The sequence below is a fragment of the Pongo pygmaeus genome, chromosome 6 (genome assembly GCF_028885625.2).
Source record: "Pongo pygmaeus isolate AG05252 chromosome 6, NHGRI_mPonPyg2-v2.0_pri, whole genome shotgun sequence".
NCBI classification, from domain to species: domain Eukaryota; kingdom Metazoa; phylum Chordata; class Mammalia; order Primates; family Hominidae; genus Pongo; species Pongo pygmaeus.
Window position 1 is genome coordinate 58,196,997 of NC_072379.2, and position 19,397 is coordinate 58,216,393.

The window sequence follows — 19,397 nt, forward strand, 5'->3', positions numbered from 1 at the left end:
CTCAACCAGCCTATCTTCATAAATAAAGCAAAAGTGCACCTTGCTCTAAAATGTATCTGCAGTATCTTATTACCCAACCCTGTACACTGCACTCCATTTACAACACAGCTCTGGGGAGCCAAGAATTTGTGTGCAATCACCAAGTGTGTGCTCTGAAGAGACTGCCAAGATTTAGAACTCTTATCTCAGAGATAGTCTTTCTAAAAACCCATTACAATGAAGGCTTATCCCCTCTCTCTGTGCCACAGAGCTCGGCATTGCTGAAATATGAACAGGTAATTAAAAGGATATGCCTGATTTTACAGTCAGCCCAGTGACACAGAATCACCAAACAGCTGTTGGGAAGGGGATTTCGCCCTAGGAGCAAGTTACCTCTGCCAGGGAGTTGCAGGAAGTGGGGATCACTTCAAAAATCAGACTCGGTCTCTTCTTTTCCATGGATAGGAAAGGAGAATGCAAATATGAGTAATCCTTGTTTGGACCTCATGCCCCGACTGGCTAATATGTCAAATGGTCTCAGTGACAAATGTGAAAGGGAAGAGGCCTCCCAAAAGCCTGAGGCAGGAGGATGAGGAGGCAACTATGAAGGAGGAAGTTGGCATAAGTGTGTGAGCATAGCAAGTTATAAACTGATGTTTAAAAACTGACCTGAGTCAGCTAGTTCATACTGAAGGAACACAGCTCTATTGAAGTAGTACCTACTTAACCTTTGATGAAAAGCCAGTAATCCAGGCGGATGAGCTGAACCCATACCACAATGCAACTAAACAAAGTATTTTAGTGGATCAGTTCCTTTCAAGCCATTCCTAGCACATACTAAAGCACCATTCCTATTTTCCCTTCTAACACCACTCATATGCAAAAATCAGAGACACACATGTCCTTCTTTATGAGTTCTTGTCCATTTTCAGTTTGGTTTAATGCACATATGTGAGCTCTCAATGCTTTTTATAACAACAAACCACTGTTACATGATTTAGTTATGTTTGTTTGTCATCCTGAGATTTTGTCAAAAAGCAGTCAAATTTAAGGAGAGCAAAATGTAAAATAGAAAAGAAAATAATGCTGGGAATATTCCATCAGTGTTATTAACTGTTTTTCCTGCGAAATACACCAGTACATTGTATAAGTGCAGCACTGAGCAGTTGTGGTCTACGACTATTGCATTCAATTAGAAGGACTACTTTAATGAGGTCAAAGCAGTGCCTCTCTCCCACCATCATAGACTGCACCCCTGGTCCTGGCCAGCTGTCTTACAATATGTGCCTCTGGTTGCAAGGAAGTCTGTGGGAGGGCATGTGTGTTTGGATCTGTGCAAATCCATTACCACCAAGGGTAAATCAACTCTAAGTTCACCTCCAGCTTATGGGTAAATCAGTGATGCCATCTCCAAAATCAAAGGGCAGCAGGTAGTTATACTTTGATAGCAATTATCTGTTAAAGCTGGTGTTGAATTGAACATTATAAGCAATTTAGGTATAATCAGAATGTCTGCCAGAACTTCCTAGAAATTGGCATGAAATTGTTCCCAAAGTCTGAATTCCCAACTTTGCCTAAAACATATACACATGTATGTGTGCATTGTTGTAATACAAATAAAGAAAAAAATCTAGCAGAGATCTGGATCAAGGAATTATTTCCTTACTGCTGACATGCAGGAAAAAGACGCCTCTTCCAGGCAGCAATGTCACAACGGTGTTATTGTCTCTGTGAACGTGGAGTTTGGATTCCTGTTTCCTGCTCACTTTTTGGACACTTCTTGTAGTCAACATCAGAAGGAGTGTTCAAAGTGAGATGCTCTAGTGATGTACGAATCTAACAACCCCTACCTAGGAACCAGTTTTAATGTCAGTCCTTCAGATCTTGATGTATTCTAACTTTCTATGTTTAGAACTTCAAAGTTGTCAAAAGGCCCATTTTACCAGTGAGAAAATAAAGTCATGTGTGACTTTTAGAGAGCGATGGAATGGAGCTGACTTCTTGCCCTCGTCCTGAGTTCAGACCACACTCCACGTCACATCCTCACAATCCACGTGGGGGGGAGTGTGGATTGCACAGGAAGTGTTTGGAGGCCACTTTCAGGTGGCCTGGCAGCACGGGGAAGAGCTCTTGGGCACGACACGCTAAGAAAGGGGTTGCCAGAATTCTGGGCCATCTTGTTTCCCTCTAGCCATTTGGGGACCAACCAAGTGGGGCTACAAGGGTGGGACTCACATGCCCACCACATTCTAGAGCACTGAGAAGCCCAGACTTCCTTATCCAAAGGCTTGTTGCTCTGGTTAGAGAGCAATGGACAGGAATGCCTGGGCCAACCATGCCAACAAATTCAGCAACAACCTTATGTTCATAAATCCTCTGGGAAAGTTCCTAAGCTCTGTGCATAACAAATCATGCCGGGAGAAGGCAGGAAGGGGATGACTTCTTTGAGAGAGGCTGTGATTCAAAATGCCCAGTGCTGCATCAACCTGTAGTCAATCAGCCTGACATTCACACAAAACATGACTGCTTTTCTTCTTTGGGGAAGTGACTGCTTGCAGAGCCTGAATAAGCCCCCACCCAAACATAAAGCCCCAGAAAAAGGCTGTGCCCAGCACCAACTCAGGCAGGATTCGGTCAGCACTATGATTAACTTTCGAAGTTTTCTTAGAACAGATGGTGTATTCTGCACATACCTCAGATCTCAAGGACTCCGCTGGCTGCAGCCACACTAAATCCAAAATATGAAGTCCTCATTTCACAGAGAGGACTGGGAAGCAAGCTGCTCCCCTACCCTCAGCGCCGGACAATGAAGGGAAAGCCTGCAGGTGGGACAGCCTCCTTCTAGCTTCAAAACTCTCGAATAATTAGCTTGAATGTTGTCTTACAAAATGTCATCATACACACTGGTCTCGTCCTGCCAGCAGCAAGTGAGTTCTATTAGCAAATTTGTGCTTAGAGGAGATGCTGAAAGTAAAGTCCTTTTGGAATTCTACTTCACCCAAGAGCCAAACAAGAGGACTGGACTGGTCACACAGAACAGAGTCACAAGTTCTAACAAACTGAACAATAGCTTTGAATATCCCAGAAAGCAAAGCACAGAGGGAAACCTAACAACAGTCAAGTAGAGAAGCCTGCGACAGATATCCCACTGCACACAGGAGGAGCAAGTAAGGTGACACTGTGCATGGCCACCCAAAGAAAACAGCCTAGCCTCCTCACCAACCCAACTGGCTTGTAAGCCCCATCTGGCTCACCCGAACAGCTAGTTCCAAAAAGTACATGAACATAGGTACCAGTAATTCAGGGGGGAAAATCCACCATTTGATCAACTTTCCTAAGTCTTTGGACTTTGGTGGTACTTGGGTGAAGAACAAGGGAAATGACCCTGCATGGTTCTGATGCTAAAATCAGTCATTGTACCACAGGTTTGAGTTGACAGCCAACGTGCTGGAAACGCAGATGGGAGGAATGCTCGGAATCCCAGTTCCTGGCCTCAGACTTTTCAGTATGGAAATAACTTAACAACACACAAATGCTGGAGCAGAGTTCTCAGAGTAAATCACTCCCATACCTGCTCCTAGCCGTACTTAATGTTCACCTGGATTTATGAGATGATGGCGGCAGAGACAGTTTCTTGCAACTATTATATTATTTTCCTTTCCTCTTTTTACAATGTCAGTTTTTTTCACGTCTCTGTGAGGGGCCCAGGTAAGTAACTTAGCTACAGATGCTGAGTCTATCATTTGGTCCAGTTTTCCAAATGTGAATACTGTTTTCTGCCTAGAACAGAAGCTTCATCTTTTAGTCATTTACTTTTAATCTGGCCCAGAAAACAGATCTGTTTTCCTGCATGCCTTCGGGAGTATTAATGCAGGGCCTCGCGGAGGACAGTGTGAGCTTCCTCTGCAGATGCAAGGGCCTCCTGAGCCCAGGTACATACCCCACTCTGTGTGCCTGTCTGGCATGTCAGAAATCCTGAATTACTCACAGCTGGAAACAGATTCATTCGGAGGAGAGTGTCCATTCGATGTTGTGATTCCATTCGGGTTAATACCTTGAAATCGCAGCCTGGCTTGCCTGCCTTGGGACAGGTAAGAAGTGATTTAAACAAGCTGAGTACCCGACCCAAACTGGAATTTAAAACAATCACCCTGATGAGAAAGTTCCCTCTTGGGAAAAGCTACCTTTTTCCCAGACCTTAAGGTGGAGCTTCCTAATTGTTTTAGTGAGGATCATCCCAACCACCAGAATCCACTTGGACTGATTTTCAGCTACACTAAGGCTGCCTGATGGGAGGGCAGGGCAGGCCAAACAAGTGGCCCTTACAGGCTGCAGCTGAGCTGAGGGCGGTGCCTGCAGAGCTTCAGGGCTGCACTGTGGTTTTGCCTGTTTTGGGTTTCTTTTTTCTGTCATTTTTTTTTATTGCCCCCACTTCAGTCCCAATGTTGTAGCACCAGGATCAACTGACCACATGTTGCTGTAGTAAAATACCGCATGAGGCTGTGTTTATAAAATTTCCAACCTATCCCCTTTTTATACCCATGATGTCCCACACCTATCTAATTTTTAACAATGATAATATTTGGAGGAACTTTTCCTTTAACCACAAAGAAAAGGCAAACAGCTTCAAGAACAATTGTTTTCTTTTCTTTTTTTTAAAAAAAAAACAAGGTGTCGCTCTGTCACTCAGTCGAGTACAGTGGTGTGATCACAGTTCTCTGCAGCCTTGAACACCTGCGCTCAAGCAACCCTCCTGCCTCAGCCTCCCAAGCAGCTGGGACTACAGGTGTGGGCCACCAACCCTGGATAATTTTTTTATTTTCATTTTTAATACAGAAGAGGTCTCATTATGTTGCCAAGGCTAGTCTTAAACTCCTGAGCTCAAGTGATCCTCTCACCCCTAGGCCTCCCAAAGAGCTCGGATTTCAGGTGTAAGCCACCACACCTGGTCACATTTTTTTTTTTTTTTTACTTTAAACATTTCTGTTAGTTTTATTTTTTTTTAAATGCATTCAATTTTACAATAATACTTATTGCTAGGTATCTCTTTAAAGTTATGTTAAAGGTCATATAACCTTCTTAGAATTTGCTGCAATAACCCAGTAGGAAGTAAGAATGGTCTAGGCTTGAGGTAATAGAAACGGAAAATAAAGGGAAGATCTGAGGACTGTGTCTAAAGAAATTTGATTGGACCTAGGGAGTGGAACGACAGAGGGTAGGGCGGGAGCTGAGTCCCAGAGTGGGAGGGTGAAACATGCCTCTAACAGAACCAGGGGAGTCGGGCATGGTGGTGAGTTTGAATGGGAAAGCCCTGGGTATGGTTTCCGGCATGTTGAGTGAGGAATAGCAGTGGTATGTTCAATGGGAACATCAGTAACAGCTAGAGGCTAGAGACCAATATTTATGCCAACGCAAGGGCTAGACGTACAATAAAGGAATTGTCTGGGTGGACTTGACTCTTAAGCTATGAGAATGTATGGGTTTTTTGAAGAGGTGTAAACAAAAACCACCTAAGAGTGGATACATCCAAAAGACAGGGAGGCAGAGCTGGACACCCAGAGAGGTCAGAGAAAGGCCAGGACGTTCCACATAAACCACTGGCTCCCTTTTTGTCTCTCTTGACAGTTTATTTCTCTGCATTTCCAATGGAGAAAACTATTACTAGTATAACCACTTATAATTATTCCCAGTTAACTGAAGAGGCCCAAATCAAATTATCATTAATAGCATGTTTAATGGACATTAATTCATGTCCATATGTGGACATGAATATGCTTTATGAATATGTAAGTCCTTTGATTATTACCATCCCCAGTCACAACTGAACAGGAAATGCTGGTGCAAGAAAACACTATTTTACTCTGCAGTATTTCCAGCATAAATAGTCTTTCCCAAAATTAACGTCCAGCTTCCTTAGCAATCATCATGATGGAAATAAAATAGGGTCCAAGCATTCTCCAGTCCCTCCTACTCTGTAGATTCAAGGGGGACATTAGTACCTCTGATAACACCCGCCACAGGCATGACATGAATGCGCAACTTTTCTAATTCAGACTCCAGCCTCTGAAAACCTTGGGCCAGTTCTCAAGAAGACATCAGACAGAGACTTCTATCTTGCCAGAACAAATGTCCTGTCATGGCAAATATAAATAAAACCTGTGATAGGCCAGGCGCGGTGGCTCACGCCTGTAATCCCAGCACTTTGGGAGGCCGAGGCGGGCGGATCACGAGGTCTGGAGATTGAGACCATCCTGACTAACACAGTGAAATCCTGTCTCTACTAAAAATATAAAAAATTAGCCAGGCGTGGTGGCGGGCGCCTGTCGTCACAGCTACTCGGGAGGCTGAGGCAGGAGAACGGCGTGAACCCGGGAGGCGGAGCTTGCAGTGAGCCGAGATCGCGCCACTGCACTCCAGCCTGGGCCACAGAGTAAGACTCTGTCTCCAAAAAATAAAAAATAAATAAAACAAATAAAACCTGTGATAAATAATTTAAATAATTAATACTGAACTCAGAGAACAATGAAAGCTGCCACAGGCTAGGAGACATTCGTCTGAAATTACTGTCACAACCACCTCCCCTCTTCGCTTTGCCTGATAACACTGGTTGAAGACAGAGCCACCAGCTGCCAAATAATCAAGCACTCAAAATCAAGTCCCCAGTCGCAAGAGATAAAATACTTTTTTTCTTTACTGTGAAAATTAGCTTGTAAGGATTCATCAGTTAAGATCCAAATAACCCGAATATGCAAACTTGCCAAGAGAGATGATGAACAAATATCTGTCACCATCTTAGCCAGTATTCCTCTAAGCTGTCAGCTTCCTGAGCTGTTCTCATCATCTACATCGAACACTTAATATTAAGTGTTCACTCTTTGCAAGACAATAGACTATGCATATTGCTGCTTTCAGGATACCCTGTCTTTTCACCAAAAAACCCAAAAACAAACCAAAAATGAACTCCTATGAATTGAAAAGAACTCCACTCCATTTTAAAGTTGAAGCAGAACCTGAGATCACATTCATTCACATATGTGGAAGTAAATACCAACTCTTAATAATCCCTGCTAAGATTGTACTCATTATTCCTAAATCCTAGTGACCTAAAACACATGAAATAGCTTCCAGTTTATCTACTGGTTTAGTCATTCCCCTGAGTGGGATGCAAAGATCAAGCCAAATTCCCTTCCAGCGTCAAATTCCACCTAAGATGAGGGCATAATTTTAACCTGCAAGGAGAAAGTTGAATGTGATTTACATTTGTAGTGCACTGAAATGGGAGGACAAAAAGAATCCTTATAATATAAGCCTTAGGGTTTTCAGTCATTGGGGTGGTGGAAGAAAGAGGTTGTCATCTCCAATATCATTGTCAAAGAGTGTTTCCTTTCAGTCATGCTGATAAAAAAAAAAATGAAAAGATCAAAAGCAGCCTCATCTACTAGGATTAAGCAAACACGGGGACGTTTTCAAAACCTGGATAAAACCAAGTTTAGGTTTCAGAATATTCTTTTTCTCCAGACTTCTGAGGGGAGGGAAGCATTGTTTTACACAAATATCAGAGAAGTAACATGTTAGCATAACCGGAAATGTGCAGCTGTTGCAAGTTTGCTCAACTTGGCATCTTTTATTTTCCATCCAGCACCACTCATACCTTACCCACGGAGCAGCGATGCTGGTTAGCGGCTGATGGGCACAAGATAGTGTAAGAAGGCAAAGTGTCTCTCTCTCCACACCTTCTTGCTCCAAGTAATGGGTGGCATCGGGTAACATGATTTCCAGGTACAGAATTTAATCAGATTAAACAGCCTGCTTTGCGGAGCTGAGGCTGACACCACCATGCCCTGTTCTGTGACTCCTGTTGAGCTGGGATCCAAGATCTTAAGATTGTAGCTTGTCCCTTGTTCCATGTGTTAAACAGTCAATACTCTCTGGGGATGGACTTCACTTTTAATCATTTTGGTAGGAATTCTAGAGCATGGAAATGTCCTAATTTCCTATTGCTGCATCAGCATAATGAGTCTGATTTAGGTCCTATGGGAGAATAACAACACTTAGCACTTATACACCACACTTTTCATCTTCAGGGTCTTTAACCACGTTAGGCTGTAATGTTATGTTTCTCTTAGCAAGACAAAGGAGTTCATTTCTAGTCCCTTCAATTACCCTTCCTTCCTTACACACATACACATACACACACACACACACACAGACACACACACAAACTGTTATTATATGATAAATCTATTTCCCATCTCCTAAATGTGTATTATGCAATTTCTTTTTTTTTAAGTCATTAAACATAAAAGGAAAATTCACACACCTCTTTTTTTCTTTTTCTGTTTTTAAAAATATTTTTGTTTTTCTTTCTTCTAACATGGAACACAAAATCAACATGCTGGTTGTCCATTCAACATGTCTGCTAGGGCTGGGCTTCCCTACTTGATTTCATTCTTCATACCTCATGGTCTCCTGTGTCGTCTCTGGCCACTGAGGGGAGTGCAATCCTCTGTGTCGGAGAATTCTGGAAGATTCTGCCCAGCTCAGGCTCAGACCTCTCCACTTCATCTCTATTCACTTCTGGCTCAGGTGACTCCACCCAATCTCAAGTACATAAACACTGTTTCTACATTAGTGACTCCAAAATCTGCATCTCCAGGCTGGTCTTCTCCCTTGAATTCCAGAGCTATATATCCATCTGCTGGTCCAGCATCTCCACTTAGCAAATCTAAAAAGAAACCCCCAATTTTCCCCTTAAACCCACTCCTCCCACAGGCAATCCCATCCTTCCAGTTGCTCAGGCCAAATACCTGGGTTCATCTTTGGTTTTGCTGCTTCTATTACTTCCCAGTCTAATCCATCAGCAAATCCTGTTGGCTCTTTCTTCAAAATGTATCCAGAATCTATCCACTGCCTCCATCTCCACCTTGAGCCAACCTGCTATCATCTCTAATCTAAATTCTTTCAATACCATCTCAACCGGTTTCTCTCTCAGCCACTGCCCTTCAATAGTTTGCTTTCAACTCAGCAGCCAATGTGATCTTTCTAAGATGTAAGTCAAATCCTCTCACTTTTCTGCTCAAAACTGTCCTGGCTGGGCACAGTGGCTCACGCCGGTAATCCCAGCACTTTGGGAGGCTGAGGCGGGCAGATCACTTGAGTCCAGGAGTTTGAGACCAGCCTGGGCAACATGGTGAAACCCCATCATTACAAAAAATATGAAAAATGAGCCGGGCATGGTGGTGGATATCTGTAGTCCCAGCTACTTGGGAGGCTGAGGTGGGAGGATCAACTGAGCCCAAGAGGTCGAGGCTGCAGTGAGCTGAGATTGTACCACCACACTCCAGCCTGGGCAACAGAGTAAGAACCTGTCTCCAAAAAAAAACCCAAAAAATTGTCCTATAGTTTCCCATCTCACTCAGTTAAAGCCAAAGCCCCTTTACAAGGCCTCCCAGGATTTGTCCTCCCAGACCCAGCTCTCTAGACTTATTATACCTCCCTTGGGTCTCTTTGTAATTCCTCCAACACACAGAGCACCCTCCAGCCTCAGGCCTTTGCACTTATGTGCGTTCAGCTTGAAACATTCTTCTCCCCAGTACGTACCTGGTTCAGGCCTCCTCCCACTTTGGGTCTCTGCTTGCACATCTAACCAGCGATGCCTGCCTGACCACCCCCAGCATGCCCTGTGCCCCTTCCCTGCTACACCTTTCTCCATCACACTTATCACGATCTGACATCTTATAGATTTTTTTTTCACATATTTATTGTTTCTCTTGCCCCCTAGAGGTAAACTACATGAAGGCAGGTATTTTTGTTTGTTTTTTATCATCTTTATTCAGTGGCATACTCAACAATGCCTTGGACAGTGCCTGCCATGTGGTGGGCACTTGAAAATGTTTCTTGAATGAAACTCCCCATGGGGAGTTTCTTATATGTTTCAGGATATGAACTAGTCTGAGTTCTAAGCCATTGGCAAGTTGAGATTTGTGATACCTGATAGTGAATTACAACATGCTTTTCTAAGGGGAAACAATTCTTTTATTAAAGATTTATGAGGTTATAAGCTTCTATTAATATGGAAATTGAGGCTATTGTGGAACGTGTTATCTGCTATATATAGTATTAATACAGATAATGAGGGCTTTCTCCAGTGGACATAACCTGCTTACAGCCTGCGTTGATTCTATATACACATTGGGATGCTTCTGGAAAAGGATGCTGGGATTAGAGACAGAGTCTGTACCACAGACTTTTCCCCAATGGACAGCCACATGGGTCAAGTAAGGATCAATTCTCTATTTGCTCTTTAACAGAATTTTCTAGACCAACTGCAGCTAGAAGTTTTAAACGTGATGTGCAGAACCAGTCCAATCTTTCCTATATTTTTTGTGTAAGACACATAGAAAGTTCAAGCAATAACTTTCTTTAGCCAAATTCTCCGGATAAATTAATCCATCTTCCACTTTACTAAAACCTAATGAGGGAACCAATGCAAGTCTAAAGACTCAAAGGAAAAGAAATCGGAAGACAACTAGAGATGTAGAATTAAAAAGAAATAATTGTCTGAATGTAGACAAAAAGGAAAAAGAAAAGAATACTAAAAAATGATAAGACAGGCACTGAATAAGAACCTGCGTTTCCGCATTTTAAGCAGGGAAAGAAGAGCTGGGGTGGCAGGATGCCAAGGATGTTGACAGCTGGAAAAACCCAGTCAAAGGGGTAGGTAAAAGAATATTGTCAGGTGGGGGAGCATTATTCCTACTCCTCATTTCCCTGCCCTGTGACTTCCAAAGAAATGCCAGAGCCAAAGCCACCAACACAGCCCTCTTTGCTGCCAGAGGAGTCATTGTGGTTTAGCCCTCAAGAGAATGCCCTCTCGTGTAACCATGGCCACCTGAGGCTGGATTTGGCCCCTCTGGTTTGAATGAGGCAAAGGAAGAAGAAGCCTCAACAACCTGAATATTGTCCAGCTTCCCATGCGTGCAAGTGAGGCTGAGGCATGAGACAGTGGTGTCCTGAGACGCTGGCCCTAGACCATGGGGAGGCTGGCTGTTCCCCACCCACACACCTATCATGAAAGCATCACACGGCTATGAGTAACACTTAAAAGAGAGAAAATAACATGTTTCTACAGCTGCAATAGTTCCTTTTCTTACTTTGGTTGCTTAATTATTTTAATTTTTAAATTTTAATTATTTATACTCTTTCTCAACCCACAAGAAATTTAAAGCAACTCACGAAACATGTAGAGCATGACAATGTTTTTTAAATTAAAAGTCAGAACCAGAGAAAATATAAACTAGAAATGAAAGTCTGGTCTAGGGAGGAAGTAAAATATGCTCGTCATAATGTTCGAAAAGGTTTTCAAAGTTTAGCAGTAAACTTGGCTTTGTGTTAACCTAGCAGTCAAAGCAAAAAGAGGAACAGAACCAGTTACATGATTCTCATGTCCATGAGGAGAAAAATATTTCAGTTCCTCAGGGGAAGCAAACCATTTCCTGGAATTCAGATCTGCAAGAATTTCCTCACACAGGGCTTCATATAAGAAATCATGAATAATGCAATGGAGAATATCTAAAACCACACCCCGACCATGGGCTTCATGAAACTGTTCTTGGAAAAATGTCTTTAGTAAAATAAAGGGCACACACTTGAGGTAAAACCATTCTATCAGAAATGAAGACAATATGGATGAAATACACATCTTTCTTATAGTTCAGTTTAAGAAGCGAGCTTTGACTATCTTGAGGAATGAATGAACTTAATTCCTTAGTCTTCTACAAACACATGTCTATCAAAAAAAACAAATTTATTACTTAACCAAAGGAAGTTGACTAGATGATGAGAATTTCTTCCTCTCTCGCATGCTATTTTCATGGTTTAAGTATATATATATATACATTTCTATTGCAACAAAATATAGAATGCATGTCTTTTATTTTTATTAAGTTAATTTTTAAAGTGCTCAGAACTTTATTATTTGGCTGGCAAATAATAGTTGCTATGTAAGTGCTTGTTTAAAAAAGAAAAAAGGCACTTCATATCCTTTGAGAGGGGAGTGGAGGAGAGAGTCAAGCATACATGATAAATTAATTATAAATAAATAAAACAAGTTGACTGAGATTTCATACCCCTCTTGTAAGCATCACTTATTTTCATGGTTTTTCCTGAAGCTGTACAGGCTAAATACAAGCCCTTGACTATTATGACATGAGAATGTGACAGGAAAAATCTGGTGGAGGGGGGATTATTATAATTTCACATAGACAAGGACTAAAAGGCTTTGAAACACTTAAAGAAATATCAGAACCTTTTAAAATTTCTTTTCCAGATGGAACAGCTGGACTTCAGAATTCATTACTACCTAACTGGTCTTTCCTTTCAATCACCTTTCACATTTTGAATTTCTGTTCACAGACTGTATCTAATTTGTTTCTTAATACAATGTGGGCATTCAATAATGCTGTATAATAACAATGAACAAAATACCAAAAAGCATCCTCATCACATTGACTTGTGACCACCATCTCCTTTCATTATTCTTGTAAAGTGATTTTAAATTTCAGCACGTTCCCATAAACACCGAATATATTCTTAAGGGTTTCATAAAGTGATTTTCCTACATTTTTAAGAACAAACGATTCGCAGTTGTACTTAACCTATTTGTCTCAGCAACAACAGATGTTCAATACTAGGACAAGGTAATATGACCAGGAAATAATTATGAATTTGGTGCAGAATGACTGGAAAGATTATCGAAAACAGACAGTTACAACATGGGCCAAAGTCTGATGAAATCCCCTCTTCTACCATGAAGGTTACTCGCCTGTTCTCTCACCCATTGGCTCTATTCTTCTGCACTCACTGCTCATGTAAGGTTTGCTATTAAATACTTAGCAAAGTAAAACAACTGATTGAGAATAGAAAAAATCTGTAAGTTTGACTTTGGTTCAAGATTCTAAATTTTTAATTTATCTAGCTTTGAATTCTGCCATAATCAAGGAATAATCATCTTAAAAAAAATTAGACAAATACTCACAAATGGCTAAAATACTTCAAGGCCACATCAACACAATCTGCAGTGCAGTGCCACCTAGTTTCCTCATGGAAGTTTCTAGCAGGACACCTCTCAAGGCGGCCATCCAAGCAAACCTACCCGCTTGCTGCTCTCCTCCTCTTGAGCCTTCCTGAACTCATGCTCCAGGGAGCAGTCCAGCTCGCTGAAGAGGCCCACCTCCTCACAGTTCTTCAGAAATCTCGTTGGGGTCGGAGTTTGATCTGAAAACAGAGTTGGAGAGCTCATGAATGGGTCTTTTTTCTCAAAAACCAGTAGCAAGCATGAGCTAGATTCACTAATCCCCTCCCCTTGCCTTAATTAAAATGTCCACTAGCCATCCACAGTCTCTTGGCCCTTTAAATAACATAATGATATGCAAGAATATAAAACCGTAAATTCCGAAGCAGGAATACAGTAGACAGAAGGCTGTAGTCTGCGAGGGCTTTTGCTGAACTCCCTCCAGACAACTTCAGGAGATCTCACTCTCCACTTGTCTGAAGTCTGTACCATTTGAATACACATTGAAACATGTGGAATGACCCTTTTTCTTTCTATATTTATTTTAAACTTGAAAAAGAAAATGATTTTGCTAAAATAAGGCCAAAAAAAATCTGACCCAATGTTAAGCCTGACTTCAGGGGGCTGGAAAGAAAAAGGATTTTGCAAATTCTTATAGTAAACAAAAAGAAACAAACAAGCATGTTAATTCCTTTTTCTTAATGGAGAAAGAAAACTTAACAATTCTATCTCTCTTTCTGAAAAATCATAGAAGGATGATAAAAGGTTCCAAGTCAAACACATTCAGCTTTCATCCTTTAAAAATGTCATTATTAATTTTATTTTCCTTTGCTATAGCCAAAAAAAGAATGTTCTGCAAATGCTCTTTAAAAGGAAAAGAATTTCTTTCATATTTTTGACTTTCTACAGAGCTTTCTACTTATAAAACTGAAGGAGCTGAAGCCACTGTTTGTAGCTTAATATATATGCAGCATTTGCAGTTTATAAAGTATTTTCATACAATTCTTGAGAATCTAGATCTCATAAGATTCTATTAAATAGAAGGTAAGTAGAGTAGAATTGCACTTCCATCGTCATTGAGTGCAATCATCTTCCTTGGTGAAGGTGTACTTGAGTTGAGACAAATAAAATTGTGTAAATGGTCTTTTCTCAGAAATGGGAGATATTAGAATCAGAAAGGACCACGGAAGAAAGCCTAGCCATGCTAAATTTTTGCAGATCAGAAAAACAGAGGCCCAGAGTAATTAACAGTCTTGCTCAAGGTCTCCCAGGTAAATGGTAGAGACACCAGGATTATAACCAAGGCCTCAATGCTATTTCCAATGTGTACATGTATTATTCCCACCTAACCCTGTAGTAGACTGGATTAGATTAATTATGGCATTTTCCCAGCTTGATCTAGACTGTCTCAAAATCTCTGCATAGTTCTCTAAGCCATTAACCAGTCAACTGAAGAGGTGCCCTCAAGTTGAAACAAATTTGCCATTCCTGCATTCTCTTTATAAATTCCTATATTATAAGAAACTAGAATTATATTTACTTTTCTAAATCATACAGAGAATAGTTAAGCACAGTAAATCAGCAAATTGTCTGATTCAAAGAATATCTTAATACCCATGAAGCAGAAAATGGTGTAATATCCCCCATCGAATCAGCCCTTTAGAGGCCATGTCTCTTGATTCCCTCTGGGCGAGCAACTTTCAGCACCCAAATGGCTGACTTGGATTCCTCGCAGCAAAATCCCCATCTGCATTTTTTCCCACTCTTGACCTGATCTCCAAGATACTGAGCTCCTTGCATTTCACAGAGAGCATACCACAGCTGTTCATAAATTTGGCATTACAGATAAGGGATGTGTGAAAGAGTGAGTTTTGTTGAAAATTGTTTTAATAGCAACTAATTTATTTATTAAGAAGCACACATATACACCTAGGTCCCTAATATATACATATAACTATTGTGTGTTTATAGAAGACAAAATTAATATTTATGCAGGATTTTGCAATTAACATTTTCACTCACATTGTCTAGAATCTAGATCTTGCATGATTCTATGAGGTATCAAGAGTCGATACTATTTTATAAATGAAGAAACAAGCTTCCTTGCACAAGGTTACACAATTTGTAACCATCTTATCACTACTAAGTCCTCTCTTACCTTCAGACACTATCCCTTTTTGATCTAAATTCAGTGCTTTGCCCTCCCTGATCCAAAGAGCTCTGTTGTGTATATAGAAAACAATTTCAACAACCCAGAAATCTAGATTTGAGAATACTGTAATATGGGGGAATTTACCTACATTCTCTGGACTTCATATTCCCCATCTTTCAAAAATATTTCTAAAGTTGTGTGATCCTATAAATCCTAACATCACCACCATAATGGGTTAGCTTTAAAAAGTCACTGTTCATAGTCCGAAGAAATATGTGACTATTTAAAGGACAGTCAAATGGGAACATAAGTAACAGCCGGAAGTTTGATACTAATAGGTCAGAGGCAAGGGCTGGCTATATAGATAAAGGAGTTTTCTGAATAGAAGGTGTATAGACAAGATCTGAGAGTGAAAATAAAAGGGTGTGTGTGCATGTGTGTGTGCGTGTGTGTGCATGTGTGTGTGTGTGTGCACGTGCATGAGCACATATTCTTCCATTTATTGGTTGCTTACATCATGCTAGGCATGATGCTAAGTGCTTTGCATACAGCATCTCATTAGTTCTTACACCAACCATATTACGTAAAAATTATTTTTCCTGTTTTACACACGAAGAAACTGAGACCTGCCCCAGGCCTGATAATGTGACTGATGGGGTAATTCCTAATTCATAAGGCCAAGTTTGTAGCACTCTGCTGGATCGATCCACAAGTAGTCTCAGCAAGGCAAGTATCCTGTACCTACCAATTTACAGAGGCAGTGATTCCATGAAAAGACACTCCTTTTTTTCAGCAAACCAACTCACCAAGGGAACCAGACACTGAAATATGACAAATGTTGCAAAGGAGGTTTTTTAAAACTCCTTTTGGTGCCAATCTTTCTTGTCAAAGAAATCCCCAAGGATATGCGAGACAGTGAGAGGAGTGGGTAAGAGTTCCTACTTGCACTTGCCCTGGTGCTTAGCTCTCCTGGGAACCTGGTGTGCTATTTGCAAACTCTCTGGAGAGGGTAACACACAGGTGTTTATGCAGCGCCACTTCAGATTTACAAAAGCAGTAACAACAAAAAAACTTTCAACTCTCAAACTCAAAAGTTACTTGTTTTTAGTTTGGTTTGAGATGGGGTTATTCCCTTCTCTCATTCAGAGGGTCCTCACTGTAGTTGAAGCACTAAAAGAACAGTGAGTGGAAGGCCTGAAACAATCACCTTGGCTTTAAGTTCTTATTGAAACCAGCTCCTGTAAACCCCCGAAGGGCCTCCTATCAATACTCAATGAGCACACCTTAGATATTATGCACCAATGGAGCATCTGCCGTTATTATTCAGGATCTAGAAATCACTGGTGCTGGAGCTGACTGGTGCCTGCTCTTGGCTCTAAATAAGGTGTGATTTACAAGAATTTTAATTTATGGCCATGGAGATTGCACACCATCTTCAGGTCTAATTTCAGCAGAAATAGTTATTTGACAAGGCATTCGTGTGTTGGTAGATTTAGCTGTCCCCTTTTTTTAACATCTGCACATTTTCTGGTTTACTTGGAACTGGTACCGTGTGAGATCAAAGATAACTAGAGACCTTGTATTAATTCTCATAAATGTTAAAACAAAAGTTAAGCCCCATTTTCTGGTTCTTGTTGTAACTGGAAAGAATAGCTTACTCACAAAAAGAAAATGAATTTAAAATTTGGGACAGTGTGCCTTATCTATTCCAAATGTGGGTATCAACTTTGCTTTTCTCTAACTATATCCTACAGCAAAGAAAATCACATTTGGTAACAGCCCTGGGACCTTTTTCTGGTCCTTCTGCTCTGGGGGTGGGAGGGAAGGAGTTGTCTTTGCTGTCTGTGCCTCCCTGGCCCCAGAGCTTTCATTTATCCATGGCTGAAGAGGCTGGTGATGCTGGACTGTGTCAATCCCATGCCTGTGCCATCCTCCCGCAACCTCCTTTGTTCATGTGTGTAGGTGTGTGCTGGTATCTGGGAACAATCTTTTTTAAGAGCAGACAGAAAACATCGCTCAACTTGCTTGGGGCTTGGGCTCTCACATGCCAGCATGAATTCAATTTCATGGATCATCTCATGACCTCATCTCGGAGTTCAGGAGTCTGAGAGAGGCTGCTAGGATGACTGTTCTCTTTACCTCTCCATGAATCATGGTCCTCAATTTCTAAATCTCAAGCAAAGAAGCATAAAGGGATAAAAGGAAGATTAAAAACTGGCAAACTCAATTCCCACTGATGATGAGTGGTCTGATATTTCTGTTATCTTATGTGATTTTCTCAGGTGTTTGAATTGCAAAATTGTTCCTGTAAGATAAGAGAGAGTCAGTAGGATTGTAATGCAGTTCTATTGGTGAGGGATATGAATGATTCCAAAATATTTCAAAAGAACCAAAAGTTGTTAGGATTATCAATTACCAATCAAATTATATGACACAATTTCCAAATCATGGAATCACTGCCTCTGTAAATTGGTAGGTACAGGATACTTGCCTTGCTGAGACTACTTGTGGATCGATCCAGCAGACTGCTACAAACTTGGCCTTATGAATTAGGAATTACCCAATCAGTCACATTATCAGCTGGGCAGACAAGCATACGGCTAAATGCATATGCGATTCTCAGCGCTTCCTATCAGTTCATAGTCTGCCTAGCATCAACAGCTTCAGCCCAGCAAGTGCAATTATTCCAAAGTAAAACTAAATGACAAGAAGAATGCTAAATTCTGAAATCTGATTCTTCTTTTAAAAAGCATTTAGTCTGCTCTACATTTAATAATAGATTGCTACCTTACTCCCTTTCAGAGCTGCTTTTGTATTATGTGTTTTTCTGTTTCATTTTCCTCAATAGTTAAAAAAGTCAAAGTGACAAATCACCAATTTAAAAAAGAAAAGAAGGGAAAATGCAGAGGTCCCATCACATACCGGAAAATAATATTAACTTCCTAAGCAAAATTTTCTTTCCTATTGGTCTGATATTCTCAACTATGGTATTACTAAAGGACTGTGAAAATAATGTTACATCATATGGCATGAAACTGACAGTGGCTAGAAATACTATAAAAAGCCTCATTAGTTACAATAAAGGTTAGTTTGAATTAGCGGCCTGTCTAATTACAGGATATTCTTTAAAGGCAATGCATTTTTATTATTTGCATGACTCAGTTTCAACCAAACAAAAAGGTGGTCTAATAGGATTCCTCAAGAGGGCTATTCAAATCAGTGGAGAAAAATATTGGAATTAGTATATCTATTTTAATAAGAGTTAGAGTTACCTAAAAAGGTATTTTTCTTAGGTACTTTTGATATTATTTTTTTGGTTACATTTATCTCATAAATATTTCAGCAAATGCTTTCTTTAAAATATTCCAACTTAGTCCCTATCTAAATTTTAATAGAGCCCTAACTTAAGAAAATTTACATCAAATGAATTTTAATATACATAATCATTTGTAAGAGCGATAATCAATCACAACTCACAGAATTCCATGGAATTTTAGACTTCTTTGCAACAAACGTGCCTTTTATTGAGTGTGAATATATAATAGGAGTCTCTCAGTAACACTGATGTTACTATTTCCCTGCACCTGTCCTGAAAGGCAGTGCTACAATGGGACAAACCAAGGCAAACCTGGTTTTTAAGCAATAGACGTGGAATGCTTAAAAACCATCCTGGCCAGGGTGATCCAGGTCAGTGGGGAGATGGAACACCCTCTTACACTCTTGACTCATATACTGGGATCCATTCATTGCCAAGATAGACAACTGTTGGACTAGATGCTCTTTCAAGTGCCTGTGAGTCCATTAGACAATGCTCTGACAAAGGTGTCTCTTACAACGCATGCTCAACTAGCTCCAAAAGACATAGTTTTAAAGTAACCAATTATATATTCCACACCTACTCACGATCAACCATGAGCTACCCCAAGTGTTCCAACTGCAATCAAGCCACAATTTCAATTTGCATTACTGAGGCTAAGCTAGTAAGAAGGGTTATTAACACCAAGAGATCAAGTCTCTGCTGGCTGAGTGAACTAGGGGACCCAAGGTGATTTTATTATCAAAAATTGCCCTGAATAGCAGAAGCTAATGCTTAACTTTCCACTGAGTCCCTGATTGCCTGAGTTCTCCTATACTCTTAGTCAAAGGGGACTGGTTTCCAGATAGAACAAAGACAGCAAGCAAGCTTTTCATATA

General features: G+C 40.6%; 1 protein-coding gene across 3 annotated transcripts in view; it reads right to left on the reverse strand.

Annotated features, from left to right (window-relative positions):
* CREB5 (cAMP responsive element binding protein 5) overlaps positions 1-19,397 on the reverse strand; it is a 415,375-nt gene that overhangs the window by 304,871 nt on the left and 91,107 nt on the right. For all 3 annotated transcript variants that reach the window (XM_054495795.2, XM_063667426.1, XM_063667427.1), the window contains exon 4: positions 13,133-13,254. In XM_054495795.2, the coding sequence (XP_054351770.1) occupies positions 13,133-13,254 (122 nt within the window). The remainder of the gene's footprint in view (positions 1-13,132; positions 13,255-19,397) is intronic.